We start from the raw sequence: 27,190 nt of genomic DNA on the forward strand, positions 1-27,190 counted from the left end.
CCGACGTTTGACAACTCGTGATGTGCTGTATGTGACCGTCGGAAGGCTGTCAACCAAATAGGAACGCCCAGTCCCGAAGACCATACCCGGAAGCGGCGGGAGAACATCCATCTCAAAAAAGGTAAGTACTGCATTGATTTTAATCAAAACACCCGATTCTGCTTCAAGTAATTAGGCCCAATCTACTGTTTAAAAAATGTTTTCGGGTGAACTCCCGCTTTAATTGGGTTTCAGTTCTGCAAAAACAGCCAACCTAGGAAATCCCACACCTCCAAACTGACATCCAGTTATCAAGATATTTAATATTTGATTAACTTCTCCCAAGATCAAACCCACTGCTTGCATCAGGCCTGAGGGTTCTCGAGAGAAGTACTTAGGCAGGGTGCTGTGATGTTTTCAGGAAACTATATACAGCACCCGGCCAGTCCCTCCGACCAGCCATGGTGTCCCTTCTCTTCTGCTATTGCGAATATACAGTACCTTGTCTCAGCACCTGGCATGCGCAATAACAAAATTCTGACTTTGCATGCCAATTCTGCCCAAAAAAAAACCCTACTTCCAAGCAATTTCTTATTTTCTGACTTTACTGCTACTTTGTATAACTAATAATGTTTAATCTATAGGAAGTGTACAGTGAAGCCTATGTTATTTATTTGTGAAGGGTGAACGTGTCCTCTCCGCCTCTCCTGGAAGACGCTACCTTGAATGCAATAGGCAAAAAGTACAGCAAGTCAGCAGCCCAAGTTGCATTACGATTCAATGTCCAGAGAGGTGTGGTAGTCATTCCAAAGAGCTTCAATCCAGATCGGATCAGAGAAAACTTCCAGGTAAGAATGTGCAGCTCCTCGTGAACTAAGGACCAACTTTGTCATTTATGACATGCAGACTGTGTTCTTTGGAGTGTTTTCTGCATATATTTGTAGAAAACACGATGTGATAGGATGAAAGGCCAGTCACATGACTTTGCCAGGTCATGTGATCAGGCTCATTCCCTTTTTAGCACGTTTTGACATTCCTTAAAAAGCACATTTGTAAATCATGCCATGTGCTGGTGTGTGTTTTCATTTTAATTTTTTTACAGAAATAATTCGATCAATGTAGGTAATGTTGTAAAAAAAAATTTTTTTCCTAGATATAGTTTACAATTATATATGTAAGTGTGCATAGAGGCAGTCATATTTGATACGCAAGCTCTGCATCTTTCTGTGTACTGGTTGCACTTAAAGCAGAGGTTCACCCAAAAATCCACTTTTTGACATTAGCTGTAGCATACTGCTAACATCTGCAGTATGCTGTTTTTTTGTTTTTTTTTTACTTGTACTTATTGTTATATGAGCCCTTGTTTTCCGGCTCCGAGCGGGGAATCCTGCGGGGAATGGGCGTTTCTAAGCGAAGAGGAGTTGACGGCTGCTAAGGTGCATCTTGGCCTCTGTTTAATCTTCAACTGCCATGATGCTGCACATGTGATCAGTTATGACACCAGCCATTGGATGGTTTGACAGTTTGGTTGAGAGCACAACCAATGTGACAGTTAGCAATCCCGGCATGCCAGGAATGTAACTGCTTTTTCAAACTGTTAAATTGATGGGTTTACTTCCGCTTTAAGGATGCTGGAAAGTTCATTTTAACCACTTACCCCCCGGACCATATTGCTGCCCAAAGACCAGAGTACTTTTTGCGATTCGGGACTGCGTCGCTTTAACAGACAATTGCGCGGTCGTGCGACGTGGCTCCCAAACAAAATTGGCGTCCTTTTTTTCCCACAAATAGAGCTTTCTTTTGGTGGTATTTGATCACCTCTGCGGTTTTTAGTTTTTGCGCTATAAACAAAAATAGAGCGACAATTTTGAAAAAAATGAATATTTTTTACATTTTGCTATAATAAATATCCCCCAAAAATATATAAAAAAAACATTTTTTTTCCTCAGTTTAGGCCGATACGTTTTCTTCTACATATTTTTTGTAAAAAAAAATCGCAATAAGCGTTTATTGATTGGTTTGCGCAAAAGTTATAGCGTTTACAAAATAGGGGGTATTTTTATGTCATTTTTATTATATATTTTTTACTAGTAATGGCGGCGATCAGCGATTTTTTTTTTTTCGGTACTGCGACATTATGGCGGACACTTCGGACACTTCGGACACTTTTGACACATTTTTGGGACCATTGGCATTTTTATAGCGATCAGTGCTATAAAAATGCATTGGATTACTATAAAAATGCCACTGGCAGTGAAGAGGTTAACACTAGGGGGCGGGGAAGGGGTTAAGTATGCCTGGGTGTGTTCTTACTGTGGGGGGGGGGGGGGTTGGCCTCACTAGGGGAAACACTGATCCTCGGTTCATACATTGTATGAACCGAAGATCAGCATTTCCCCCGCTGACAGGACCGAGAGCTGTGTGTTTACACACACAGCTCCCGGTCCCCGCTCTGTACCGAGCGATCGCGTGTGCCCGGCGGCGATCGCGCCCGCCGGGCACACGCACGGGAGTCGGGGGCGAGCGGGGGGGCGCGCGCGCCCCTAGTGGCGGCTGGGAGAGAGGACGTCATATTACGTGCTCTCGCCCAGCCGAGCCAACTTGTCGACGTATAACGGCGGTGGCTGGTCGGCAAGTGGTTAAGGGTGAACCTCCGCTTTAAAGTGGTTGTATAGTTCATTTTTACACTTTTACCTTCAGGTAAGCCTATAATAAGGTTTACTGATATTCCCCTCGCAATGAGCTGCTGACTGCAGCGGCGCATGCGTACAGGGGATTCTCGGCTAAAGGCCTGGCAGACGCTGGACCTTTGTAGAAAAGGAGTCTCCCACGCATATGTGTGGGAGACTCCTATCTACGTCCCTTGGATAAGACTGACGGCCGTCTCAGCCAATAAGGTTCACTGATTCTGGTTATCAGTAACCTGATTGGCTGAAGCGTCATCGAGGGCGGCAGAAGACATCGAGGGACCGTGGAAGGAGGATGACGACCCCCAGAAAGGTAAGTACCGGGCGGGAGGGGGGGTCAATCTGACTGGCAGCATTTTAACAGGGCACAGTGGGGACAATTGATGTGGGGACAATTGATGTGGGCACAGTGGGGACAATTGATGTGGGCACAGTGGGGGACAATTGATGTTGGCACAGTGGGGACAATTGATGTTGGCACAGTGGGGACAATTGATGTGGGCACAGTGGGGACAATTGATGTGGGCACAGTGGGGGACAATTGATGTGGGCACAGTGGGGACAATTGATGTGGGCACAGTGGGGACAATTGATGTGGGCACAGTGGCGACAATTGATGTGGGCACAGTGGTAACAATTGATGGCATGGCACAGTGACTGCGTTTGATGACACAGTGGCTGCGTTTGGCATGGCACAGTGGTGACAATTGATGGCACAGTGGCGACAATTGATGGCATGGCACAGTGGCTGCATTTGATGGGCACAGTGGCTGCCTTTGATGGGCACAGTGGCTGCCTTTGATGGGCACAGTGAGGCTGCAATTGTGTTTTTTTTTTTTTTTTTTCATTTGTTTGCGCCCCCCTAAAAATTTTGAGCACCAGCCGCCACTGCAGCTAGTTAGTATATAGTGCAGTCCGTGTAGTATATATAATACATTGCAGAGTATATAGTGCAATCATTGTAGTATATATAATACAGTGGAGAATATATAGTGCAGTCAGTGTAGTGTATATATAATACAGTGCAGGGTATATAGTGAAGTGTAGAGTATGTAATACAGTGTATTGAAGTGGTTAAGGGGAACACTGTTTTTTTCATCTATATTGACGATTACTGGCAATACATTACAGCCACGAGCAAGTTTAAATTACATTTTTTTCCTTTAGAAAAATGTCATTATTGCTGTGGCATGTACTATGCAGCACCACTTTACAGTCAGTCTAAGGGGACCCCCCAGGCACGATATTTAAAGGAATATTTTGTTTTTATTGTTTCACTTTTAAGCATCATTAAAATCACTGCTCATGAAAAAACGATTGCTTTAAAAAAATGTTTTGCATTTAATCAAATTAATCAATTTAATCTAATGTAATCGCCTCATCTAAGGACTGGCTATCGGCAATATGTTAAATTTTTGTTTTGTTTATATACACTTTAACCACTTATCCACCGCCCGCCGTCAAATGATGGCGGGAGGCAGACCCTATTGTTCTGGGTGGACGTCATATGACATTGCGCCTTTCCAAGCCACTAGGAGGTGCGTGCGTCACTGGGGACCCGATGCTCGTGTCTGGCGGCCGCGATGACCGCCGGGCACCCATGATTGCCCAGTAACTGAGCAGGATCGTGGATCTGTGTGTGTAAACACACAGATCCACATCCTGTCAGGATGAGGGGACCGATGGTGTGTCCCTTGTACATAGGGACAACCATCTGTCACCTACCCCAGTCACTCCGCCCTGTAGGCAAGTGGTTAAGCAGAGAATAAGTGTTGCTGCTAATCTACTTTGCATATAGAGACTAATCTCTAAATATCTACACTTAAAAAGTGCATCTTCCACCATAAAATCAAAGTCTGCTTATTACATTTCTACCCCCTATCCTTCAAGGGTGACTTTATCCTCCTCCTGGCAATATTTGGGGAATGTAGAGCCCTCCAAATCCCAGTAAAACACTCCCAGAACTGAAGTGTTCTAGTATGTTGTACTGAGATTTATTACACCTTTTGCACTGTACACCCCTGGTGAAGCCTTGTTTTAGAGTAAAACATGTTGGATTAAGGGATTTTTGTTTTTTTTACTACGTTTTCTTTATTTTTCATTATTGCCACTTAGATTTATTGAGGCAAGGGGGGTTTAGTTGCAGGAGGAAAAAACTGGTGGATATAGTGAATTATTTTCCCAGGCTGGAAGGGTTCTGTGGTAAATTAGATTTTGATGGCCTGCTGAGATATTTATTAACCACAGTAACCCTCTGAATCAACTAATGGCTTTGGGTTTTGGTACATGGCCAGTATACTGACCCTACTCTATACACACTCAGACAGAAAGATTGACCAATGGCAGCTAAAATCATTTGCTGTCTGGTTGTTATCTCCCTATAATTAAGTTATACAGTAGGTATATAAAAGTATCACCCTCCCCCCCCTTTTAAAATAATAAAATGTTGTTACTTTGCAGCCTGAAATTAAGACAGACAGTTTTTGTTTTATCTAGCTGTATTTACTAGTGCAATTTATAACATTTAAGTGAAAGATATGACACCAACATGTCAAAAATCTAAATCAAAAACAGAATCACTGAGTTGGAAAAAGGATCACCCCCTTATGTCTGTATTTTGTTGGACCATATTTTGCTTTAATTACAGCCTTCAGTATAAGGGCAGCAAAGAAATAATTTTTTCTTCTATCCTGACCAGTGCTCAAGTCCCTGCTGCAGAGAAAAAAAACAACATAACATGATATTACCACTTCCAAGCTTTACTGTAGGAATGGTGTTATTTGGATGGTGACCTGTACTGGTTTTGGATTGGTGGTGACTCGTGAGGCAAAATAATATTTTTTTTTTATCTCATCTGACCACCTTAAATGCACCTTGAAGATTCTGAGGCCACATCACATGGAAAAAGGTTTTATGGCCAGATGAGACTAGAATTTAATTATTTGGACTCGATATGTCTGGTGGAAATCCAATACAGCTCACCATCTTAATTATGCCCTGTACACACGATCGGTTCATCCGATGAAAACGGTCTGATGGATTTTTTCATCAGATATCCAATGAAGCGGACTTTCATCAGTCTTGCCTACACACCATCAGTTAAAAAAACGATCGTGTCAGAACGTGTGACAAAAAACACAACAACGTGCTGAGAAAAATGAAGTTCAATGCTTCCGAGCATGCGTCGACTTGATTCTGAGCATGCATGGATTTTTAACCGATGGAAGTGCCCACAGACGATCGTTTTCGATCATTTTTTTAACCATCAGATAATTTTAAAACAAGTTCCTAGTTTTTTCAAAGATGGATAAAAAAACGATGGGGCCCACGCGCGATCGGTTCGTCTGATGAAAAGCGGTCCATCTGACCGTTTTCATCAGACGAACCAATCGTGTGTATGCGGCATAACACCATTCCTACAGTAAAGCATGTAAGTGGTAATATCCTGTCATGGGGGTGTTTCTCTGCAGCAGGGACTTGATCCCTTGTCGGGATACAAGGAAAATAGATGGGGCAAAATACTATAAAATTCTTGAGGAAAATCTGCTGTCCTCGGCCAGAAAGTTGTCAATGTGAATATAACAATTCCATTATAACAATGACCCAAAGCACACAGCAAAAATTATCACATGGTGGTTGAACGAGATAAAGGTGAATATCCTTGCATGGCCCAGTCAGAGCCCAGACTTAAACCCCATTGAAAATCTGTGGAATGACTGCAGTCCACAAACGGTCAACAATAACATCAGATTTAACTAAACTTGCAGAGTTCTGTAAAGAAGAGTGGGCAACTATTGCAAAGTCTAGATGTGCAAAGTTAGTAGAGACGTATCCCAACAGACTAAAGGCTGTAGTTAAAGCAAAAGGTGATTCAACAAAATACTGACACAAGGGGTTGATCCTTTTTCCAATTCTGTTTTTGACTTTTTTTATTCGTTTCTGACATTTTAGTGGTATATCTTTCACTTGGATGTTATAAGTTGCACTAGTAAATACAGCTGGATAAAACAAAAACTATGTCTGTCTTCATTTCAGGTTACAAAGCAACAAAATGTAATAATTTTAAAGGGGGTGATTCTTTTCTATACCCAGTGCATGTCTGTTCCACCATTTTGTATTTTTGCACTAATTCCGTATCACCCTATAAGGTTCTACACCTGGGATTCTTATGACTTACTTTAATTTTCTACATTGTGTGTTTAAGGCTCCATGCACGCCAGCTATTTTTATAAGCTCAAAAAATGCTAGAAAAAAAAGCTGGATGAAAAACTAGCAAAATAGCGTTTTTGTGCCAGCTACTAGTAGCGTTTTAGGAGCTTTTTGGAGTGTTCGTGTTTTTAAAATACATGAAGAAAAACAACTGCTTAAAAAAAATTATTAGTGTTTTAGTAGCGTTTAGCAGTTTTTATGCTGGGAAAAGGCTCCCAAAAACTGTACAAAAACAATGTTTTTTTGGTATTTGAAATGCAACTTTAATATGATCTAAATAAAAAATGTATGGGTATGACAGTAACAAACAAGATCATCACTGAACATTGTGATCTGACTGTAGCAGGCTTAACTTATATTTGAAACGTTTGAGGTTGCTTTCACACCTGAGTGTTTTTACCGCGATTTTTCCGCATTTTTTGCAAGGAGGTCACCAATGTGAAAGGCAGAAAAATGCCTGTAATCTGCCCCAAAGAAGCTTATGTCCATTTTTTGAGCTCAGGGCGTTTTTCGGGCGTTTTGCTTCAGGTGACAAAATGCTCAGATGTGAACAGGTGCCATTGAAATAAATGGGATTTTATTTGTTGGGTGTTTTTTTGGACATTTTACAAGCGTTTTATGAGCTGAAAATGCTCAGGTGTGAATGCAGCCTAAAGGGAATAGTATTTGCAGTCCCAAACAGCTAGACTGTCACATTCACTCCAAAGCCTATTCATCTAACAGGAATGAAAAAATTGGAAAAATCGGAAAAAGAAATAAGGAGGTCAATATCAGACAGAATGGGGGAAAATATTTGAAATAATTCATAAAACATCTATAGCGAATAAATATAAAGAAAGAAACGATAAAATAGCAATGAGATGGTATTGGAGCCCTGTAGCGTTAAATACAATAAATAGTGGACAAACAGATCTATGTTGGAGATGTAAGGTTGAAAGGGATACTATGGAACACATTTGGTATGAATGTCATATGGTGAGAAAACTCTGGAAAACAGTTCATGAGATATATAAAAAAATGTTGGGAATAGAGAGGACTCTAAATATAGATATCTCATTACTATCTCTGATGCCAGAAACAATAAAGAGTATTAAGAAGGATATTTTTCATCATATGACATCAGCAGCTAGAACAATAATAACGCGCAAATGGAGAGAAAAATAAAAGTCCAAATATAGCAGAATGGATATGTGAAATTAACGAAATACAATATATAGAAAAACAGATAAGAGAAGAAGGACACATAAACAGTCAAATGCCAGGAATATGGCAGAAATGGGATGAATTTCTGCTCTCAAAAAGAATGAAAGAATATTTATAAATGGAAAGTAAGGAAAAATATGAAGGGGGAATGTAAATGAAGTATAAAATTAGTGCAGGGAAAGGGAAAGAATAGGACGAATGGGAATGGAAGATAGTAGAATATATGTAGGTATATGTGATAGGAAACTTTGTTTTTAAAGGTAATGTGAATTATGGAAATTGATTAAGATTCTGTATATTGAATAATGAGCAGAAACAGATACATAATGTGACAGAATCTTGTTTAAATGAAAACTTTTTGTATTTAAGAAAAATACCAATAAAAATAAATTGAAAACAAAGCCTATTCATCTCTGACAGCATCCCAAAAGGTTAAGCACATGTTCTGCTTAGCTAAATAAAGTGGCAAACATGCTGCAACAAAAACTTTTTTTTTTCCTGCTCCTAGACGCTGAAGCTCAAAAAACGCTAATCGCCTGGACACATAGGATAACACTAGCTTCTAGGAGCAGACAAATACTATCAACAACAGTCTCTAGCTTAAATAAATGCTAGTTTGCATGGAACCTTAGACTGAATAAAAGTGAATCATGAATAAAATATAATGAATAAAATAAAATAATAAAATAAAATAATATAATGAATAAAATAATAATGAATAATGAATAAAAGTAAGGTTTTAGGTCATAGTGGGTTTGGTGCGTGGGTATAGTGCACCCCTCTGTTGTTTCTCTAATGAGATTGAGTATTCAGCATTCCCTGGAACCTCATTGGAGGATGGCATGAACCCCTGCACAAGAGAATCCGGAGGAAAGGCAAGTATATATAAAAAAATTCTATACAGGTATTTCTTTACAGTTTTATTTACTGTGTTTTGGCAAGGTGGAGGGACAGCACAGGTAAATCGTAGACCTTGCATGTAATAAAAATATGGAAGAGAAATCTTGTAATAAATATGGATGTTTTCTTTAAAAAGAACAACTCAAAATATGCCCCAACCATTGTACGTTCCATTTAATAGGTCACTCGAGGGTTTCATGCCATTTTGCCATCTGACTTGTGTGTAGCCCAAATCTAAAAAGCAAGGGTCTAAAAGTCTCCAAATGTTGTGTGTATTAGTGAATCCCTGATCCGGTGTGGTGTAACAGGGCCTTACTTTGCTTGTTTTTTTTTATTTATTTTTTTGATAAATGCAGATTTTTGACTTCTCACTCACTGACGAGGATATGAAGACAATTGAAGTTCTGAATAAGAACATTCGCTATGTGGAACTGTTAATGTGAGTACTTATATGGGTCAAAGCACCAAAACATTGGAACAATGTTGCTCTGTTGCGTCGCCATAATACACACAACTTATCACACATTATGGTATGCATTGCATTAATATTTATTAAAAATGGGCTGCCAAGTGAAAAAATATGCATGATACTTTTTTAGCAACTCAGCACACCACAATGGACAGTATATGGTATATGTTGTGATGTGCTGCAGTGCGTTGGACTGTTGTGTATAATACATTGGAGTACCATTCACAATAAATGGCACCGCACATAGGGAAGGCGTGGCAAGTGTGAATGGGCCCTAATGTTTTTTGGTCAGGTTTTATTTTCCACATGTACCAGTTTGTAAATTGATGTTTTATATGCTTTTTAAATAACTATAAAACTTGTATTCAATGTGAATGTTTGGGCAATATTATATATAGTTAAAAAAAAATTGTATAGCTCTACAATAAATGCATTGTTCCTTATTAATTTGTTACAATTGATACTGCGGAGATACTATGCAACTCAAACACAGCTACATTAGAGATTACCTATTGTCTGCAGAGTTGCAATGTTTATTTTAGACCCAAGACATTTATTAATTTGTTTGTCATTTTGGTTTATTTCAAACTCCTTCTTGTTGTGACTCTTTATTTGCCACTGATGGGTAAATAGGACTAAAGCCTCGTACACACGGTCGGACATCAAATAAACTTTCCCTTGGATTTTTGTCCGAAGGGAGTTGTCCGGTCACACCCATAGCATACACACGCTCAGACTTTTCTGCAAACTTTTCTAAAACTTTCCCAACATCACATGTTTTTTCTGCTCTTTACCGCCACCCTTTGGTTAACTTCTGCTATTGTTGATTTTAATATTGGTTCTGAGCATGTGTATTTGCACTTTGTACAAAAGTCCGATGGCTTGCTGTACACACGGTCGGACTAGGCACCATCGGACTTTTGTTGCCGAAAAGTTTGTCCGTTTACAGACCAAACTTTTTGTCCGATGAAACCTGAAAAAGTTGGTCCGATGGAGCGTACACACGATCGGACAAATTTGAAAACTTATTGATTTTGAAGTTTGTTGGCCGAAAGTCCGACCGTGTGTACGGGCCTTAAGATACCCAGCCTAGCAGTGCCACCTTCAGGCACAAAAGCATACTACAACCTTCAATTACGTTTCATAGCTTTTCTAATGCCAGGCTCTAGCTGACCTCCAGATATAAAAGATACCAATTAATGCCACTCTATATTTACTAATACATCCATGAAAGCTAAAGTTTAGTGGAAAAAAAAGTGGTTAACAGCATTGCGTCTTCAGGCAGAACAGACTTAAAATTTCAGTGCTGGAAGTTCAGAACCAGGTACAAGACAGGCATCCCTGCATTGAAAATTTCTCCAGGATCCAGCTGCCAGCACAACATTTTTTTTTTTAGCCAAGCTTTATTCTTTTTAATTAAATAGTTTAAATACCTAAAGTTCACCTGGCATTAGCCCGTTGCAGATTCTGTACAGCAGAACACTGACTGGGGGAAGGACAAGCAGCACAAGGAGCAAATCAGTTCATGTTCTGACAGTCACTGTCCAGTCACAGGCTAGAGGTGGGTCCAGAACAACCTGGGTGCAGAGGAAGTGGGTTAAATAATGGTAACCATCAGACTGAGGGAAGCTAGCAGCAGAAAAAAAGTACTGCAGGCAAAATCTCTGCACTGAAGATGAAAATAAAGCAAAGTCTGGTTTCAGTTTCATAGTTGGTAAGCTTGAATAAAGACACCAGTCCATCTAGTTAAACCTGTGTGGGTGTGTATTTGTCTCTACCACTTTACATATTCCTGTATATTGTATTCAATAGGATGCCCATCTAAAAGTTTATTTTTTTAAATTAGTGACACTTCCAGCTGAAACCACCAGTTGTGGAAGGAAGTTCCACATCCTTACCACTCTAGCAGTAAAGAACCTCTTAAGCCCCATACACACGGTAGGACTTTTTGACAACAAACTTCAAAATGAGCAAGTTTTCAAAAAAATCCTACCGCGTGTACGCTCCATCGGACAAACTTTTTCGGTTTTCATCGGACAAAAGTTTGTTCTGCAAACGGACAAACTTTTCGGCAACAAAAGTCCTACGGTGCAAAGTCCTATCGTGTGTACAGAAATCCATCGGATTTTGTCCAAAGTACAAACACGTATGCTCAGAACCAATGTTAAAATCATCCAACAATAGCAGAAGTTGACCAAAGGGTGGCTGTAAAGAGCAGAAAAAACATGTGATGTTGGGAAAGTTTAGGGAAAGTTTGCAGAAAAGTCCTGCCGTGTGTAGGCTTTGGGTGTGCCCGGCCAACTCCCTTCGGACAAAAATCCATGGAAAAGTTCATTTGAAGTCCGACCGTGTGTATGAGGCTTTACACAGTTTAAGGTTAAACCACTTCTCGTTCAACTTCATTGAGTTTTCACATGTTTTCTTGAGTGATCTGAGACTAAAAAGTTTCCTACCAATGTTGGAATCAACATTAAGATATTTATATATCTTGTAATGGGCTATTCATTTGTATATTGTTATTTTCAGGTAGAGCTCTTCTATAAAAGGGTTTAAACAGTCTGAATGTACAGTTTTTAGCATAAAGCGGAGGTCCACACAAAAAGTGAACCTCCGCTTTTTGGAACCCTCCCTCCCCCTCCGGTGTCACATTTGGCACCTTTCAGGGGGGAGGGGGGAGGGTGGTGCAGATATCTGTATAATACAAGTATTTGCACCCACTTCCTGGAATAGACCCCCGCTGTCTTCTGGGAAACACACTGGTCCCAGGAGACAGCGGGGACCAGTAAGGATGGGCTGTGCCACTCGCGCATGTGCAGTAGGGAACCGGGCAGTGAAGCCGCAACGCTTCACTTCCTGATTCCCGCACCGAGGGTGCAGCCGAGAGACGAGTGATTGCTCGGCCTCAGCTGCCGACATTGTGGGCGCGCTGGACAGGTAAGTGTCCATTTATTAAAAGTCAGTATTTGTAAAACAAATTTGGGTGGACCTCCGCTTTAAGTGTCAGTTATGTGTTAAGAATGGTAGTATATAAGAAGGTGTCAAACTTTATTGCTGGCTTTCCTACTGCTGTCAACAAATACTGAATGAAGATGTTGAAGTTGTTGCCCCCCCACCGCCCAACTTTGTATCTTCATTATTGTGCCAGAATCTATCATCAGCCCTGAATGATAGCAGTATTTTTACTGACTGGGCTAAAGTCGGCCTTTGCATAGGACAGGAATCCTTTGTCCAGGGAGATATATGAGCAATTGGCAGTTTGTTCTAGCACCTAATGAAAAACTTAAAGTCAGCAGCTACAAATACTGCAGCTGCTGACTTTTAATATATGGACACTTACCTGTCCAGGGACAGCGCGATGTTGGCAACCCAGCCGATCTCTGGATCGAATTGGTCCGGTGGCGGAGGAAGAAGAAGGGGTCGAATTTCCGAGAGACCGTGCCGCGTTCCAGTCTCTCGGGAAGTGGGGAACGGGACCTGTCAAAAACAGATACCCGTTTCCCCCTCCCTCCAGAAAGGTGACAAATGTGGCACCAGAGGGGGGGAGGAGACGGTTAAGCGGAAGTTTCACTATTGAGTGGAACTCCACTTTAAGTGTATCCTACTGCTGCTTCATAGAATCTCTGTTAGTAGATTATTTACTTTAACCGCTTCAATACCAGGCATTTTCACCCCCTTCTTGCCCAGACCAATTTTTTGTTTTCAGCGCTGTTTTTATTTTTTGCTCTATAAACAAAAGCAGAGCGACAATTCTGAAAAAAACACAATATTTTTTACTTTTTGATTTAAAAAATATCATAATTTTTTTTTTTATATTTTTTTTTTCTCCTCAGTTTAGGCTTATACATATTTTTCTACATATTTTTGGTAAAAAAAATCACAATAATCGTTAATTGATTGGTTTGCGCAAAAGTTATAACGTCTACAAAATAGGGGATAGATTTATGGCATTTTTATATTTTTTTACTAGTAATGGCGGCGATCTGCCGCCATTGTGACCGTGACATTGCGGACGGACACATCGGACCCTTTTGACACGTTTTTAGGACCATTCACATTTATACAGCGATTAGTGCTATAAAATAAAACTGCACTGATTACTGTGTAAATGTGACTGGCAGGGAAGGGTTAACACTAGGGGGCACTGAAGGGGTTAATATGTGAGTGATTCTAGCTGTAGGGGAAGGGGACTCACAAGGGAAGGAGACCGATGTGTGTTCCTCTGTACTGGGAACACACATCGGTCTCCTCTCCTCAGACAGGACATGGATCTGTGTGTTTACACGCACAGATCCATGGTCCTGCCGTGATTGCGAGCAATCGCGGGTGCCCAGTGGAAATAACGGCCGCTGGGCACGCGCACAGGGTCCCAAGCGATGCAGCGCGCCCCCTAGCCACCCTGGGAATCCCAGGATGTCATATGACATCCACTCGGAAGAAGGGAGGGTTCCCGCCGACGTCATTTTATAATGACTCAGTAGGGAAAAGATTACATTTCCTAAAAAGTAGCACCAAGAAGGGGCAATGACAACATCTTTGTTATGCTGTGCAAATAATCCTTTAGTAGCCATTATTCAGTATATAGTAATCAATAAACAGAAGCCTTGACCAGTTTTTCTATTTTTAGGTGGAGTGATCACCCAGAATACCCTTTTAAGGATGAGTACTGAGGTCCAGGTATAAAAAGTCCTCTCCACCATCAGTCAATGATAAACCACTCTTCTGGAGTGGACACTCTTCATGATCTTTCCATCTTTATCAGATAACCAAAGACAGAATACATGCATGAACATACCAAGACATCCCAAGGACAGAGTTTTTCATATTAATCACAAATAAAACTGTTTTTTTTTTAATAAAACGCGTTTGCCGCTCTCTTCCTTCCAAGCCAATATGACCTAACTGCATTTAGTATATATATTTGCTGTGGCATTTTTGTGATCATTGTGAAGGTGTGTTATTTTCTACAAACATGAAATGAGTAGAAGATCTTTTGCCGAATCCTATTTTTTTTTTTTTAACAAAACAGGAACAAGCTTATCTAAACCCAAGAACAGAAATGTTATACACTGCAGGTTGCCAGTCCTTAGATGTGGCGGTTTCATTTGTTTTCTTTTTCAGGCTATTTTTCTCATTTAATTTTTAGGTGGTGATCCTGCCAGTAACACACTTTCATGTCCTAGGCTCACTTACTGTATTGTTTTTATGGAAGAGCAATATTGTCAACCTAGGACAGCAAGTGTGTTAGGACTATAAACTGAGTGTCATTAGGTACAAGTTTTGCATAAATTAACATTTTTAGGCTACATTCACATGACCCAACCTGGTTCAAAGGCAGCTACTTCTTGCTGCTGTATTTGCCACCTGTGAGCCTCAAGCTGTGGCCCTCGCTGACCTGTCGTTAAAGTGTATGCGCTTGGTGGCTGCAGCAAGCCGCTCACAGGTTGCAAAAGATGCAGAAGATTCCTGCCTCTGTCATTCACACCGGGTCCAATCATCCATGTGAATGTAGCATAAAGCTGGATAAACACTATACAACTTTTGTTGTTTGATTTCCTTTTGATTTACCATCAGCTATGTAGTGCAAAGGCCTGCCTGATTGCATACAAATTGAAAGTGTTTAGGTTTGACCTCATATTGCAGTAAAACCTTGGATTGCGAGCATAATTCGTTCCAGAAACATGCTTGTAATCCAAAGCACTTGTATATTAAAGCAAATTTTCCCATAAGAAATAATGGAAACTTAGATGATTCGTTCCACAAACATTTTTTCAGTTCTTCAGTTTATAGTCCATATAAAAAGATTATAGCAATGTGATAAGTTGTGTCACCATAAAATGTCCATCCACAAACTGAAGCCTCCCCAAGGGGATTAGAAGCAAAACCCAGCAGAAGCTACCAAGTATAAAAGAGAAAAGAGGCGCCTCCAAGTGTAGCAATATGATTACATTTAATAAAGGCACAACATTTAGCAACTCACATGGTTGATGATTAAAACAGGCACATCTAAGTATACAGGGATTCGGGGTAAAGCTGTCCACATAGACCATATATGTGAATTTAGGCCCAGGCTTCAGGCCTAACGGCACGGCTGTGCTGTAGTCAGCAGCTCCGCAGAGGAGAAGAAGCAGGTCCCGAGAGAGCAAGATCAGCCACTCCCTTTCCTTAATTAACCTCCCCCATAAGTCTGTGCGGAGGTGTCACATGTTCCAATAACACAGGGCATTGTGGGATGTGTAGTCTGTTTTCTCCTAAGAGTCAATAGAGTCCATATCTCCCGCTACTTGCAATCCCACAATGCATAACTTCTTAAAGGTATCGTACATATTTACAAACATGAGCAAAGTTCCAGCGGAGAGTCAGGCCTGTCATTATACTCTGACAGGATTACCCCGCTACCAGGGGCGGACTGACAACTCATGGAGCCCCCGGGCAATAGAAGATTATGGGGCCCCCCTGGCTTACAGATGGCCACCACGCCAGGAGGTAGTGCAGAGGCGGGCAGCTAAAATCTTGGGATATTCACATTAAAAGCATGTCATTTTCGGACATATCAGGGACAGATCTAAAATAAACACAGATTTTTACATACTGTCCCTGGTTTTACTGAGCCTGGCAACCCGGATGGGGCCCCCTAGTGGCATGGGGCCCTCGGGCAGTGCCCGAGTGACTCAATGGTCAGTCCGCCCCTGCCCGCTACATATATATATATATATATATATATATATATATATATATACACACACTACACACACATATAAAGTTGCCCTTCCTGTAAACAAGCTTTCAAAAATCTTGTCCTGAAAAATTGTATGTTAGTGTAAATAGAAAAAGTATCACGGACAGTTCTCAATTGTCAGAACTCGGGAGTGAGACAGACTCAGTCTCATCAGGACTCAGGAGGCCTCAGCCTGGCTGGCCTGTAACGCACAGTGCTGCTATGCCTCTTTCTGGCAGTCATCACGGTGCACACAGTCGAACTCGCTTACTTGATGGAAACAGGCTGCGGAAGCAGACGAACCTCCGTGAAAAAATTCACAAGAATAAACGTCCCTGCCTCACATTTTCATCTCGCGTTCGTTTGTTAACAAAAACAGATTTTTGTCATAGTTTTTGTCAGTGGACTGAAATGTGCTGTACTTTTTGTTTCCTTTTCATCACTGTGCAAATGCCGCTGACAAACAATGATGAAAACATTTTCATTGATGAAATGAACACTGGTCTGCATAGTAGGCATAGGTTTGCGAAGCCTAAAGCATTATGGTGTGCACCCCAAAGCTCAAACAAACATGCATGTGTGTGTGTCTACATATATATGACCCTGGCACATTGATCTCCCTGCCAACACAGTGAAAGAGAAGAGCATAGACATTTCTCTTATGGCAGAGCAGGTAAGAGGTAGAAAGTAGCCGAACTGCGAGTCGGCTCTATACGGCGCCTGCGAAGTCAGCTCTACACAGGTCCTAGTCGGTGCGCAGGCGCCGTATAGCACCGTATAGAGCCGACTCGCAGTTTGACTACTTTCGGAAACTCGTGACGCGCCTTATCCGCCGGGGGGAAGTTTTCTCAAGACGTCAATCATCTGGGCGAAGTCCCACATGACACTGCACCTCTGCTTAAGAATGCATACTCCCGCGGGAGTGAGCACCTGGAAGCTGGTTGGAAAATAGCAATAATTAGGTATGTACAGCAAAAAAACAAACAGCATACTGTAAATGTTGGAAGTATGCAGAATGTAATGTTATATACATGTTTTTAGGGTGAACCTCCGCTTTAAGGACAGTGGTCACCAACACAACTATAGGGGGGTAGAGACACAGCATTCCGCCATTCCACATATGAAAGTTCAATTTGAAATTATAATCGATCAAAAAGATTTTGATCGATCAAAAAAATTAAAGATTAATCGATTAATTAAAAGTTAATTTGCACAGCCCTAATTTAAACGCACCTGGGAAAAGCCGAAGCAATTTGTGAGTTGCAAAATCCCCCATCTTCGGGGCTTTTGCTGCCAGTCCCCTTGGGAATCTTAATCATGCTGCATAACTATAAAGCAAGGTTTATTTCTTCAGGGCCTTCCAGCAATAGACCTGAAGTGAGAAGAGTTTGCAACTTCCAAAATGTATGGACCTTTCCCTGGTGATTTTATATATATATCACTCTGGACTTTCATAGGAGCGGTGCTTCTATCCTTAATTCTGTATTCAAGTTTACCTGTGAACTTTTCACAGAAGTCCTAAGATTTAACCTAGGACTTTGTTAAATGGTCAAATAACTATGGTTCATAGTCAGTTATCAGCGCACAACTGTCTCTATGGGTTACAGGGAATGCTCCGAAAAAGAGAAAATTTCCAGCAAGCGGTAGTTGTGTGGACAAAAATGCCTTGAGGAGAATGGGCAGACTGGTTTGAGATGATAGAAAGCCAACAGTAACTCAAATAACCACTTGTTACAACCATGGTATGCAAAATACCATCTCTGAATGCACAACACATTAAACCTTGAAGCAAATGGGCTACAGCAGCAGAAGACCACCCCGGCTAAGAACAGGAAACTGAGACTACAATTCACACAGGCTCACCAAAATTAGACAACAAAAAATTGGAAAAACTTTCCTGGTCGGATGAATCTCGATTTCAGCTACAACATTCAGATGGTAGGGTCAGAATTTGGTGTAAACAACATGTAAGCATGGATCCATCCTTGTAGGCTGGTGATGGTGATGTAATGGTGTGGGGGATATTTTCTTGGCACACGTTCGGCCCCTTAGTACCAATTGAGCATTGTTTAAACGCCACCGCCTACCTAAGTATTGTTCCTGACCATGTCCATCCTTTTATGACTACACTGGATGCCCTTTGTGGGTCCACACGCACCTTCAGTACCTCCACCAATTTTACATATAACTCAACACCTATTCACTGCTGAACCTGGCATTAACATTATTGTTCAACATTGACAGAGTGCCAGCCTGTTACAATATGCACAAGAGATCAGCACGAAATAAATAATGTTATTGGTGTTTCCCAGTGGCGGCTGGTGCTCAAAATTTTTGGGGGGGCGCAAACGGAAAAAAAAAATTGCAGCCTCACTGTGCCCATCACATGCAGCCACTGTGCCATCAAACGCAGCCACTGTGCCATGCCACCAAATGCAGCCACTGTGCCATCAATTGTCACCACTGTGCCATGCCATCAAACACAGCAACTGTGCCATCAATTGTCACCACTGTGCCATGCAACACAGCAACTGTGCCATCAATTGTCACCACTGTGCCATGCCATCAAATGCAGTCACTGTGCCATCAATTGTCACCACTGTGCCATGCCATCAAATGCAGTCACTGTGCCATCAATTGTCACCACTGTGCCATGCCATCAAACAGCAACTGTGCCATCAATTGTCACCACTGTGCCATCAATTGTCACCACTGTGCCATGCAACACAGCAACTGTGCCATCAATTGTCACCACTGTGCCATGCCACCAAATGCAGCCACTGTGCCATCAATTGTCACCACTGTGCCATGCAACACAGCAACTGTGCCATCAATTGTCACCACTGTGCCATGCCACCAAATGCAGCCACTGTGCCATCAATTGTCACCACTGTGCCATGCCATCAAACACAGCAACTGTGCCATCAATTGTCACCACTGTGCCATGCCATCAAATGCAGTCACTGTGCCATCAATTGTCACCACTGTGCCATGCAACACAGCAACTGTGCCATCAATTGTCACCACTGTGCCATGCAACACAGCAACTGTGCCATCAATTGTCACCACTGTGCCATGCCATCAAACGCAGCTATTGTGCCATCAAACGCAGCCACTGTGCCATCAATTGTCACTACTGTGCCATACCATCAAACGCAGCCACTGTGCCATCAATTGTCACCACTGTGCCATACCATCAAACGCAGTCACTGTGCCATGCCATCAAACGCAGCCACTGTTCCATCAATTGTCACCACTGTGCCATGCCATCAAACGCAGCCACTGTGCCCCTCAATTGTTGCCACTGTGCCAATTGTCACCACTGTACCCTTTAATTGTCACCACTGTGCCCCATGATGCCACTGTGCCCATTGTCACCACTGTGCACCATGATGCCACTGTGCCCATTGTCACTCACCACTGTGCCCCATGATGCCACTGTGCCCATTGTCACTCACCACTGTGCCCCATGATGCCACTGTGCCAATTGTCACCTCTGTGCCCTTTGTCATCACTGTGCCCCATGATGCCACTGTGCCAATTGTCACCTCTGTGCCCTTTGTCACCACTGTGCCCCATGATGCCACTGTGCCAATTGTCACCTCTGTGCCCTTTGTCACCACTGTGCCCCATGATGTCACTGTGCCCCTTTCCCTGTAAAAAGCACTTACCTGAGGATTTCATGTCCTCCCTCGATGTCTTCTGCCGCTGTGGTGAAGCTTCAGCCAATCAGGTTCCTGATAACCAGAATCCGGGAACCTGATTGGCTGAAACAGCCGTTTGTCTTATACAAGGAGCGCAGATTGCCTGCGCTCCGAGTATAGACATCTGAGAGCCGGAGAAAAGCCTATCAGAGCCACTGGCTTTGATAGGCAGTTCCCCTCAGCCAACCAGCTGCCGCTATTCGGGTAACCGGCGTCCCGCGTCCGGTTATATGAATAGACCAGTCAGCTGGCAACCAACCAATAACATACATTCGTGCATAAAAGTTCTTAAAGGGCCCGTTTTTTTTTTTTTGTGACTGTGGGAGGGGGGGCGGCGCCCATGCGTCCCTATGGACGGGCCGCCACTGTTTCCTAAAAAAATGTATTCTTTTTTTTTTTTTATAACATCCAGTTTATTGAAAGAGAAGTTAGAAGTGCTAAATTCAGGAGACACAGCTCCCAACATGTGCGTAGTACAAAACACAAAACAGTCCAACATATGGTGCGTTAGAAGAAGAGTACAATAATTAACAGTTGTACTTGACAAAAACCGTTAAATGACAGATGCAAATTATATAGACCAAAAAAAAATGTATTCTTAAGTATAACTTGAATTTGTACATTTGCTTGAAAGCTTAGTGAATGAGGTTAAGCTTCACTTTGAAAAAAATAACCAATCACATGCAGGGAAAATGATTGCACATGATTGGATAATGGAAGTCAGCAGAGCTTCTGCTCATTTACTAAGCTCTGGAGCAACTGCACTTTGCAAAGTGCACAGTCTACTAGCCTTTAGTAAATCAACCCCTATGGGGGTTATTTACGAAAGTAAAATCCACTTTGCACTACAAGTGCAATGTGCACTTGAAATTGCACTGAAAGTGCACTTGGAAGTGCAGTCGCTGTAAATCTGAGGGGTAGATCTGAAATGAGGGAAAGCTCTGCTGTTTTTATTATCCAATCATGTGCAAGCTAAAATACTGTTTTTTATTTTCCTTGCATGTCCTCCTCGGATTAGTGACTGCATCTCCAAGTGCAATTTCAGTGTAATTAACAAAAAAATGTTTGTACTTGTAGTGCAAAGTGGATTTGCCTTTCGTAAATAACCCCCTATGTCTCAACAGTTGTTAAAAAGAAAAGCAGAGTGATTACACATTAAGTGTTTGCTCCCCCGGTGGCTCATTTTTAGAGAACTCTTTAGTCGCTATACAAAATTACTTAAAGAGGGGATCCAGCCTGGGTGAATTTTTTTTTAAGTCAGCAGCTACAAATACTGCAGCTGCTGACTTTTAATATTAGGGCACTTACCTGTCCAGTGAGCCCATAATGCTGGCACCCCAGCTGATCTTCGGATCAACTCCCAGGTGCTGCCACTGCCATTCCTGGTAAGGGAACCCGGGAGTGAAGCCTTTCGGCTTCACAGCTGGTTCCCTACTGGGCATGCGCTGCGCTTTCTAATTGGCCCGGCAGGGGGGGAAGGAGGAGGGGGGCCAAACTTCCAGGAGATTGGGCCGCGGCTCTCAAACTTCCAGGAGATTGTGTCCCCTCTCCGACCAGAAAGGTGCCAAATGTGGCACCAGATGTGAGGAGGAAGCGTATAAGTGGAAGTTCCCCTTTTGGGTGGAACTCTGCTTTAAAATAAACATTGTAATAATAATTAACTATACTTGTTTACTGAAAATACATTGTATCCCTTAAAAATGACATTCCCTATGGTGCTATGGTTGTGAGATCTGGCTACTGTGTATCAAAACCTGGCTTTGGCCAATTATGGCTCAGGGGGTTTAGTACATGCCCCACACTATAAAAGGCCGCCTGCAGGTCGGCCTTGTGTAGTGTGTTGCGGCGGTGGTTAGAGACAGAGAGAGAGAGAGAGAGAGAGAGTGTAATTTTTTCTAGGTAGATAGAGCAGGCAGGCTAGTCAGTTAAAGTTACAGTGTGTAGAGAATATATATGCATCCCAGGTGTTGTACATATATTTATTCACTGTATAGTTTAGCTAGATCAGCTCTTCCTAATTTACTGGCAGGCAGGTGATTGTGCTAGCTGCAGTATTCTCACGTGGTGTATTGCCTGTGTCCTTTGCAGTGTGCACCATTAAAGCTACGTGGTGTGTGTACTGCCTTTGTCCTCTGTAGTTTGCACCTAAAGCTACTTAGTGTCTACTGCCCGTGTCCTCTGCTGTCTGCACCTAAAGCTACGTGGTGTGTACTGCCTGTGTCCTCTGCAGTGTGCACCATAAAGCTATGTGGTGTGTACTGCCTTTGTCCTTTGCAGTTTGCACCTAAAGCTACTTGGTGTGTACTGCCCGTGTCCTCTGCAGTTTGCACCTAAAGCTACGTGGTGTGTACTGCCCGTGTCCTCTGCAGTTTGCACCTAAAGCTACGTAGTGTGTGTACTGCCTTTGTCCTTTGCAGTTTGCACCTAAAGCTACTTGGTGTGTACTGCCCGTGTCCTCTGCAGTTTGCACCTAAAGCTACGTAGTGTGTACTGCCTGTGTCCTCTGCAGTGTGCACCATAAAGCTACATGGTGTGTGTACTGCCTTTGTCCTCTGTAGTTTGCACCTAAAGCTACTTGGTGTGTACTGCCCGTGACCTCTGCAGTTGGCACCTAAAGCTACGTGGTGTGTACTGCCAGTGTCCTCTGCAATTTGCACCAAAAGCTATGTAGTGTGTGTACTGCCTTTGTCCTCTGCAGTTTGCACCTAAAGCTACTTGGTGTGTACTGCCCGTGCCCTCTGCAGTTTGCACCTAAAGCTACATAGTGTGTACTGCCTGTGTTCTCTGCAGTGTGCACCATAAAGCTACGTGGTGTGTGTACTGCCTTTGTCCCCTGTAGTTTGCACATAAAGCTACTTGGCGTGTACTGCCCGTGTCCTCTGCAGTTTGCACCTAAAGCTACGTGGTGTGTACTGCCTGTGTCCTCTGCAGTGTGCACCATAAAGCTACATGGTGTGTGTACTGCCTTTGTCCTCTGCAGTTTGCACCTAAAGCTACTTGGTGTGTACTGCCCGTGTCCTCTGCAGTTTGCACCTAAAGCTACGTGGTGTGTACTGCCCGTGTCCTCTGTAATTTGCACCTAAAGCTACTTGGTGTGTACTGCCCGTGTCCTCTACAGTTTGCACCTAAAGCTACTTGGTGTGTATTTCCCATGACCTCTGCAGTTTGCACCTAAAGCTACGTGGTGTGTACTGCCTGTGTCCTCTGCAGTGTGCACCATAAAGCTACATGGTGTGTGTACTGCCTTTGTCCTCTGTAGTTTGCACCTAAAGCTACTTGGTGTGTACTGCCCGTGTCCCCTGCAGTTTTCACCTAAAGCTACGTAGTGTGTACTGCCTGTGTCCTCTGCAGTGTGTACCATAAAGCTATGTGGTGTGTGTACTGCCTTTGTCCTCTGTAGTTTGCACCTAAAGTTACTTGGTGTGTACTGCCCATGTCCTCTGCAGTTTGTACCTAAAGCTACGTGGTGTGTACTGCTCGTGTCCTCTGCAGTTTGCACCTAAAGCTACGTTGTGTGTGTACTGCCTTTGTCCTCTGCAGTTTGCACCTAAAGCTACTTGGTGTGTACTGCCTGTGTCCTCTGCAGATTGCACCTAAAGCTACGTAGTGTGTACTGCCTTTGTCCTCTGCAGTTTGCGCCTAAAGCTACTTGGTGTGTACTGCCCGTGCTCTCTGCAGTTTGCACCTAAAGCTATGAGGTGTGTGTACTGCCTTTGTCCTCTGCAGGCCATTAGTATGCCTGAAAGGACAACAAGGAGAGACAGAGAGTCACAAGGGCAAGCAGGCTCTGCGTCTAGAGGCAACAGTGCTGGTCATGGTCTTTAGGGAGACGGTAAACACCCTAGGCTCATACTGACCGCTTTGATTGTGGTCACAGCTTCTGGTAAGGAGACTGCATCATTAGCACTTGGGTGCTCCCCTTGGTGGAAGGAGTGTGTTTTCTGGCTTTATCACAAAGTTTATATATACGAAGAACTTCCTGGATCTATACACATTTAGTTGTGATTGATTTGGACTTTTGCACTATATATTGGATTGTCACATTCACCCATTTAAATAGCTTATATTTATTTTATTGTTATTTTATACATGCTTGTTTTTGAAGTACTGGTATTCACATATGTATTTTCCTGTACATACATGTTATTGGTTTTCTAATTTTCTCACCAAAGTTTTGGACATTATCAATTTATTGGTTTAGCGCTGTACCTCTTATTTTAACACATGCTTCCTTATCTTACCTAAGGCCTCAACTCCTGTTGTTCTGGGACTTCCTGGGTTATGGCTCCATTCTCCACACGTTGACTGGACTACTGGACAGATCCTGGCTTGGGGTTCCTCCTGTTCCTCGTCCTGCCTACTCAAGGTTGCCCTAAAAGAGAAACTTACTGCTGCCACCATCCCATTATATTTTGCTCTTCCTACTGCATATAGTGATTTCTGGGATGTGTCCTGCAATAGTCGGGCTGATGCACTCTCTAGGTCATGTGGCACTCTGGATGAGGAGCCCACCTGTGAACCTGAGCCAATAATTCACTCCATTTACCTTTGTCTGTCCCTAAATACCCTTGGACGCACAGCCAGGCTAACTTGTCTGCAAGTTCTGCAGTCGCTATGCCTTGCAATGCGATTCAGGTAGTCACTACACCTGACCATGCTATTCACTCGGTCTCTGAACTTGTTATGCCACTCCAGCCCATACCCAGTGAGCCTCCTACTTTTCAGGACCTTCTGCAACCTCGCCTCACCCTAATACTGTTACGTCCATTCAAACCTATCTAAGGGGTTCAATCCATCCTCATTCTTCTTGTCTTTCAGCTATCCAGCTTGACTCCTGTGACTTGTCACCTTCTAACCAACCTGACCCTAGGGTTCCACTGACCTCTGCCCAGTCTGATGGTCCTGTGCTAGCTGCCCAGTTCCTTTTTAAGGGTTTGGGGGACCCTCCTCAGATTCCTGTTGATCCTCTCATGCCCTTGCTTATTCCTAAAAGGCGTTTGGTCCTCAATAAATCCTCTCGTCCTCTCCCTACCTCGGTTCCGGTCTCTGAGGATAATCTAAAATATAAGGTTAGTCAAGTTCTGGATTCTTGGCTCTGCAGAGGCATTCTTCAGTACCTTGTGCATTGGAGAGGGTTTGGTCTTGAGGGGGCGTCTTAGATCGCTGCATCTGAGGTCTTTGCACCTCGTCTGTTGAGGTGGTTTCATCTGAGGTTTCCCTTTAAGCCTGGGCCCAGGCGGGGGAGGGGGAGGGGCCATAAGAGGGGGGGTACTGTCATGGATGGATATGCAGTAATGTTTGTCTGTCAGCCAGGGCCGATCCTAGGGTCACAGACGCCTGGGTGCAGAAATATTTCTGGCGCCCCCACATGGGTGTAGTCATCTTACTAACTCCTCCCCTTTACACATGTTTCTATGGCTACGACTTAAATACAGAGATGCTCCCCTAAGAATTCTTCATTAGTTTCCCCCATCAGAGCCTCCCAGCAGGTGTCTCCCATCAAAGCCCCCCCAGCAGGTGTCCCCCATCAGAGCCCCCCACATCAGGTGTCCCCATAGATCAGTACTTGTCCATTAGATCCCTGTAGCTCGGGCGCGCTGGGAGCAAAAGCACTTTACAGGGGGCGGGGCATACATGGCATCTTTGGCTACTAGGAGGGTGGCACTCGGAGAGCATTTCTGGGAGTTCACGGGATGATTGGCAGCAGCTCCAGCCAACCCAGAAGCCTCTCATCACACCGCCTATGGGAGAAGACTTGACACACACGCAGAGGGGGCGGGGCAGACAAGAGACTGCTCCATGCACACTGGACAGAATTAATTAGTGGAGCCTAGTGCCGTAACGTGTTCCGGTACTAGGCTCCGCTGTGGTACCCAACCCGGATTCCGGGGACAGCGGGAGGTATGCGCTCTTGTCAGTTGCCAACGGAGAGAGCAAGGGGGATGGGGAACCGCAGCACCCGCTACATGCGCTCCGCCTCTGGACTCAGACAAGGAGGATGGAGGGGAGCACTTTGGAGCTTCAGCGCCCCCACCTCTGCGGCGCCTGGGTCAGCTTACCTCCTCCATGTGTTCACTTTAGAGGCCAGCCACTCTCACCTGGCTGCTTAAATAATCTCTCCTCTAGCATGGCTCCACCCCAGGCCCTATTAGGGAACTCTATATTAACCTGTGCACTGCAAGCCAGCCGTGCTGATCAACAGTGTTTGTTAAGCTATTGTGTGTTTAAGTTCCTGCTTGCCGTGTGCTACGTTTGTCTCTATTTTACCGATCTTGGCTTGTTTTCGACTTTACTTGTCTGCTTGTGACCTTGACCTTTGGCGCGTCCTTTGTTTATCCTTGACTCTGCGCCCTGGGGAATCTTAGGCTCTAGCTCCCTGTGGGATCCCTGTTAGTGCTCCAGTGGACCTGCCTTCCTTAGCCACCCAGTGTTCCGTCCACAGCAGTCAGTCGTAGGGTCCACTACCTTAGCGATGCACTCCTGACCACAACGGTGTGCATCTGTCACCTGACCGCAGGTGACCTGACAGTAGGAATGCTGGCATCTGCCAGATGTGTTTTTTTATTTATCACAGAAGGATGCTCTGGTTGGGAGATTTAGACCCCCATATCCCTCCCCTTACTTTGCCACTGAGTATATAGAGTTTCATATTAATACACAAAGAGGCTGACATAATTGTTTAAATAAGACACTCATAATGATGTTATATTTATTCAGTGCACTTTTTATAAAAAAAAAAAAGTAAAATGATAGAACAAAAATGATAGAACAAATTATGCTGCAGAGAAAAGGTAACCTTGACAATGCTTTGTCATTATGGAGTAAGATGCCTTTTAGGAATAGTCCTTTCATGTTGAGTACTGGCACTGGTTATGTGCAGTTCTTATACACTGTTCCATATCTATTCCACTTGGTCATAATGGTAATTTGGGTGATTTTCCCACCTACATTATACAAATTACAAACAGAACAAAAGAAAAAAGAAAAGACAATAAGGCTCAGTTCTAAAATTGGTCACAGCAAAAAAAAAATAATAATAATAATAATAATAATAATAATAATAATAACCTCAGGTTTTAAGATTTATAGACTAGGGCCCAGATTCTCAAAGACTTAAGACGGCGTATCTCCAGATACGCCATCGTAAGTCCGAATGTCTGCCGTCGTATCTATGCGCCTTATTCTTAGAATCAGTTACGCATAGATTTGGCCAAGATACGAGCGGCGTAAGTCTCCTACACCGTCGTAAGTCTCCTACGCCGTCGTAAGTCTCCTACGCCGGCTGTTGTTGGAAAATCTGACGTTTGTATGCTCCATCGGACAA

The 27,190-nt window shown here is 43.2% G+C and overlaps 2 protein-coding genes across 4 annotated transcripts in view; one reads left to right on the forward strand and one right to left on the reverse strand.

Moving 5' to 3' along the window:
- The window catches only part of AKR1D1 (aldo-keto reductase family 1 member D1), a 76,022-nt gene extending 61,725 nt beyond the window's left edge, over positions 1-14,297 (forward strand). For 2 of the 3 annotated variants that reach the window (XM_040345617.1, XM_040345615.1), the window contains 3 exons: positions 662-827; positions 9,335-9,417; positions 14,072-14,297. In XM_040345617.1, the coding sequence (XP_040201551.1) occupies positions 662-827; positions 9,335-9,417; positions 14,072-14,114 (292 nt within the window). In that variant the 3' untranslated portion in view covers positions 14,115-14,297. The remainder of the gene's footprint in view (positions 1-661; positions 828-9,334; positions 9,418-14,071) is intronic. The other variant, XM_040345616.1, reaches the window with a different exon arrangement.
- A 12,264-nt stretch (positions 14,298-26,561) lies between these two features.
- LOC120932840 (aldo-keto reductase family 1 member C23-like protein) overlaps positions 26,562-27,190 on the reverse strand; it is a 36,862-nt gene continuing 36,233 nt past the window's right edge. The window contains exon 10 of the mRNA XM_040345618.1: positions 26,562-26,810. Within this exon, the coding sequence (XP_040201552.1) occupies positions 26,768-26,810 (43 nt within the window). The 3' untranslated portion in view covers positions 26,562-26,767. The remainder of the gene's footprint in view (positions 26,811-27,190) is intronic.

The sequence above is a fragment of the Rana temporaria genome, chromosome 3 (assembly GCF_905171775.1).
Source record: "Rana temporaria chromosome 3, aRanTem1.1, whole genome shotgun sequence".
Taxonomy (NCBI): Eukaryota; Metazoa; Chordata; class Amphibia; order Anura; family Ranidae; genus Rana; species Rana temporaria.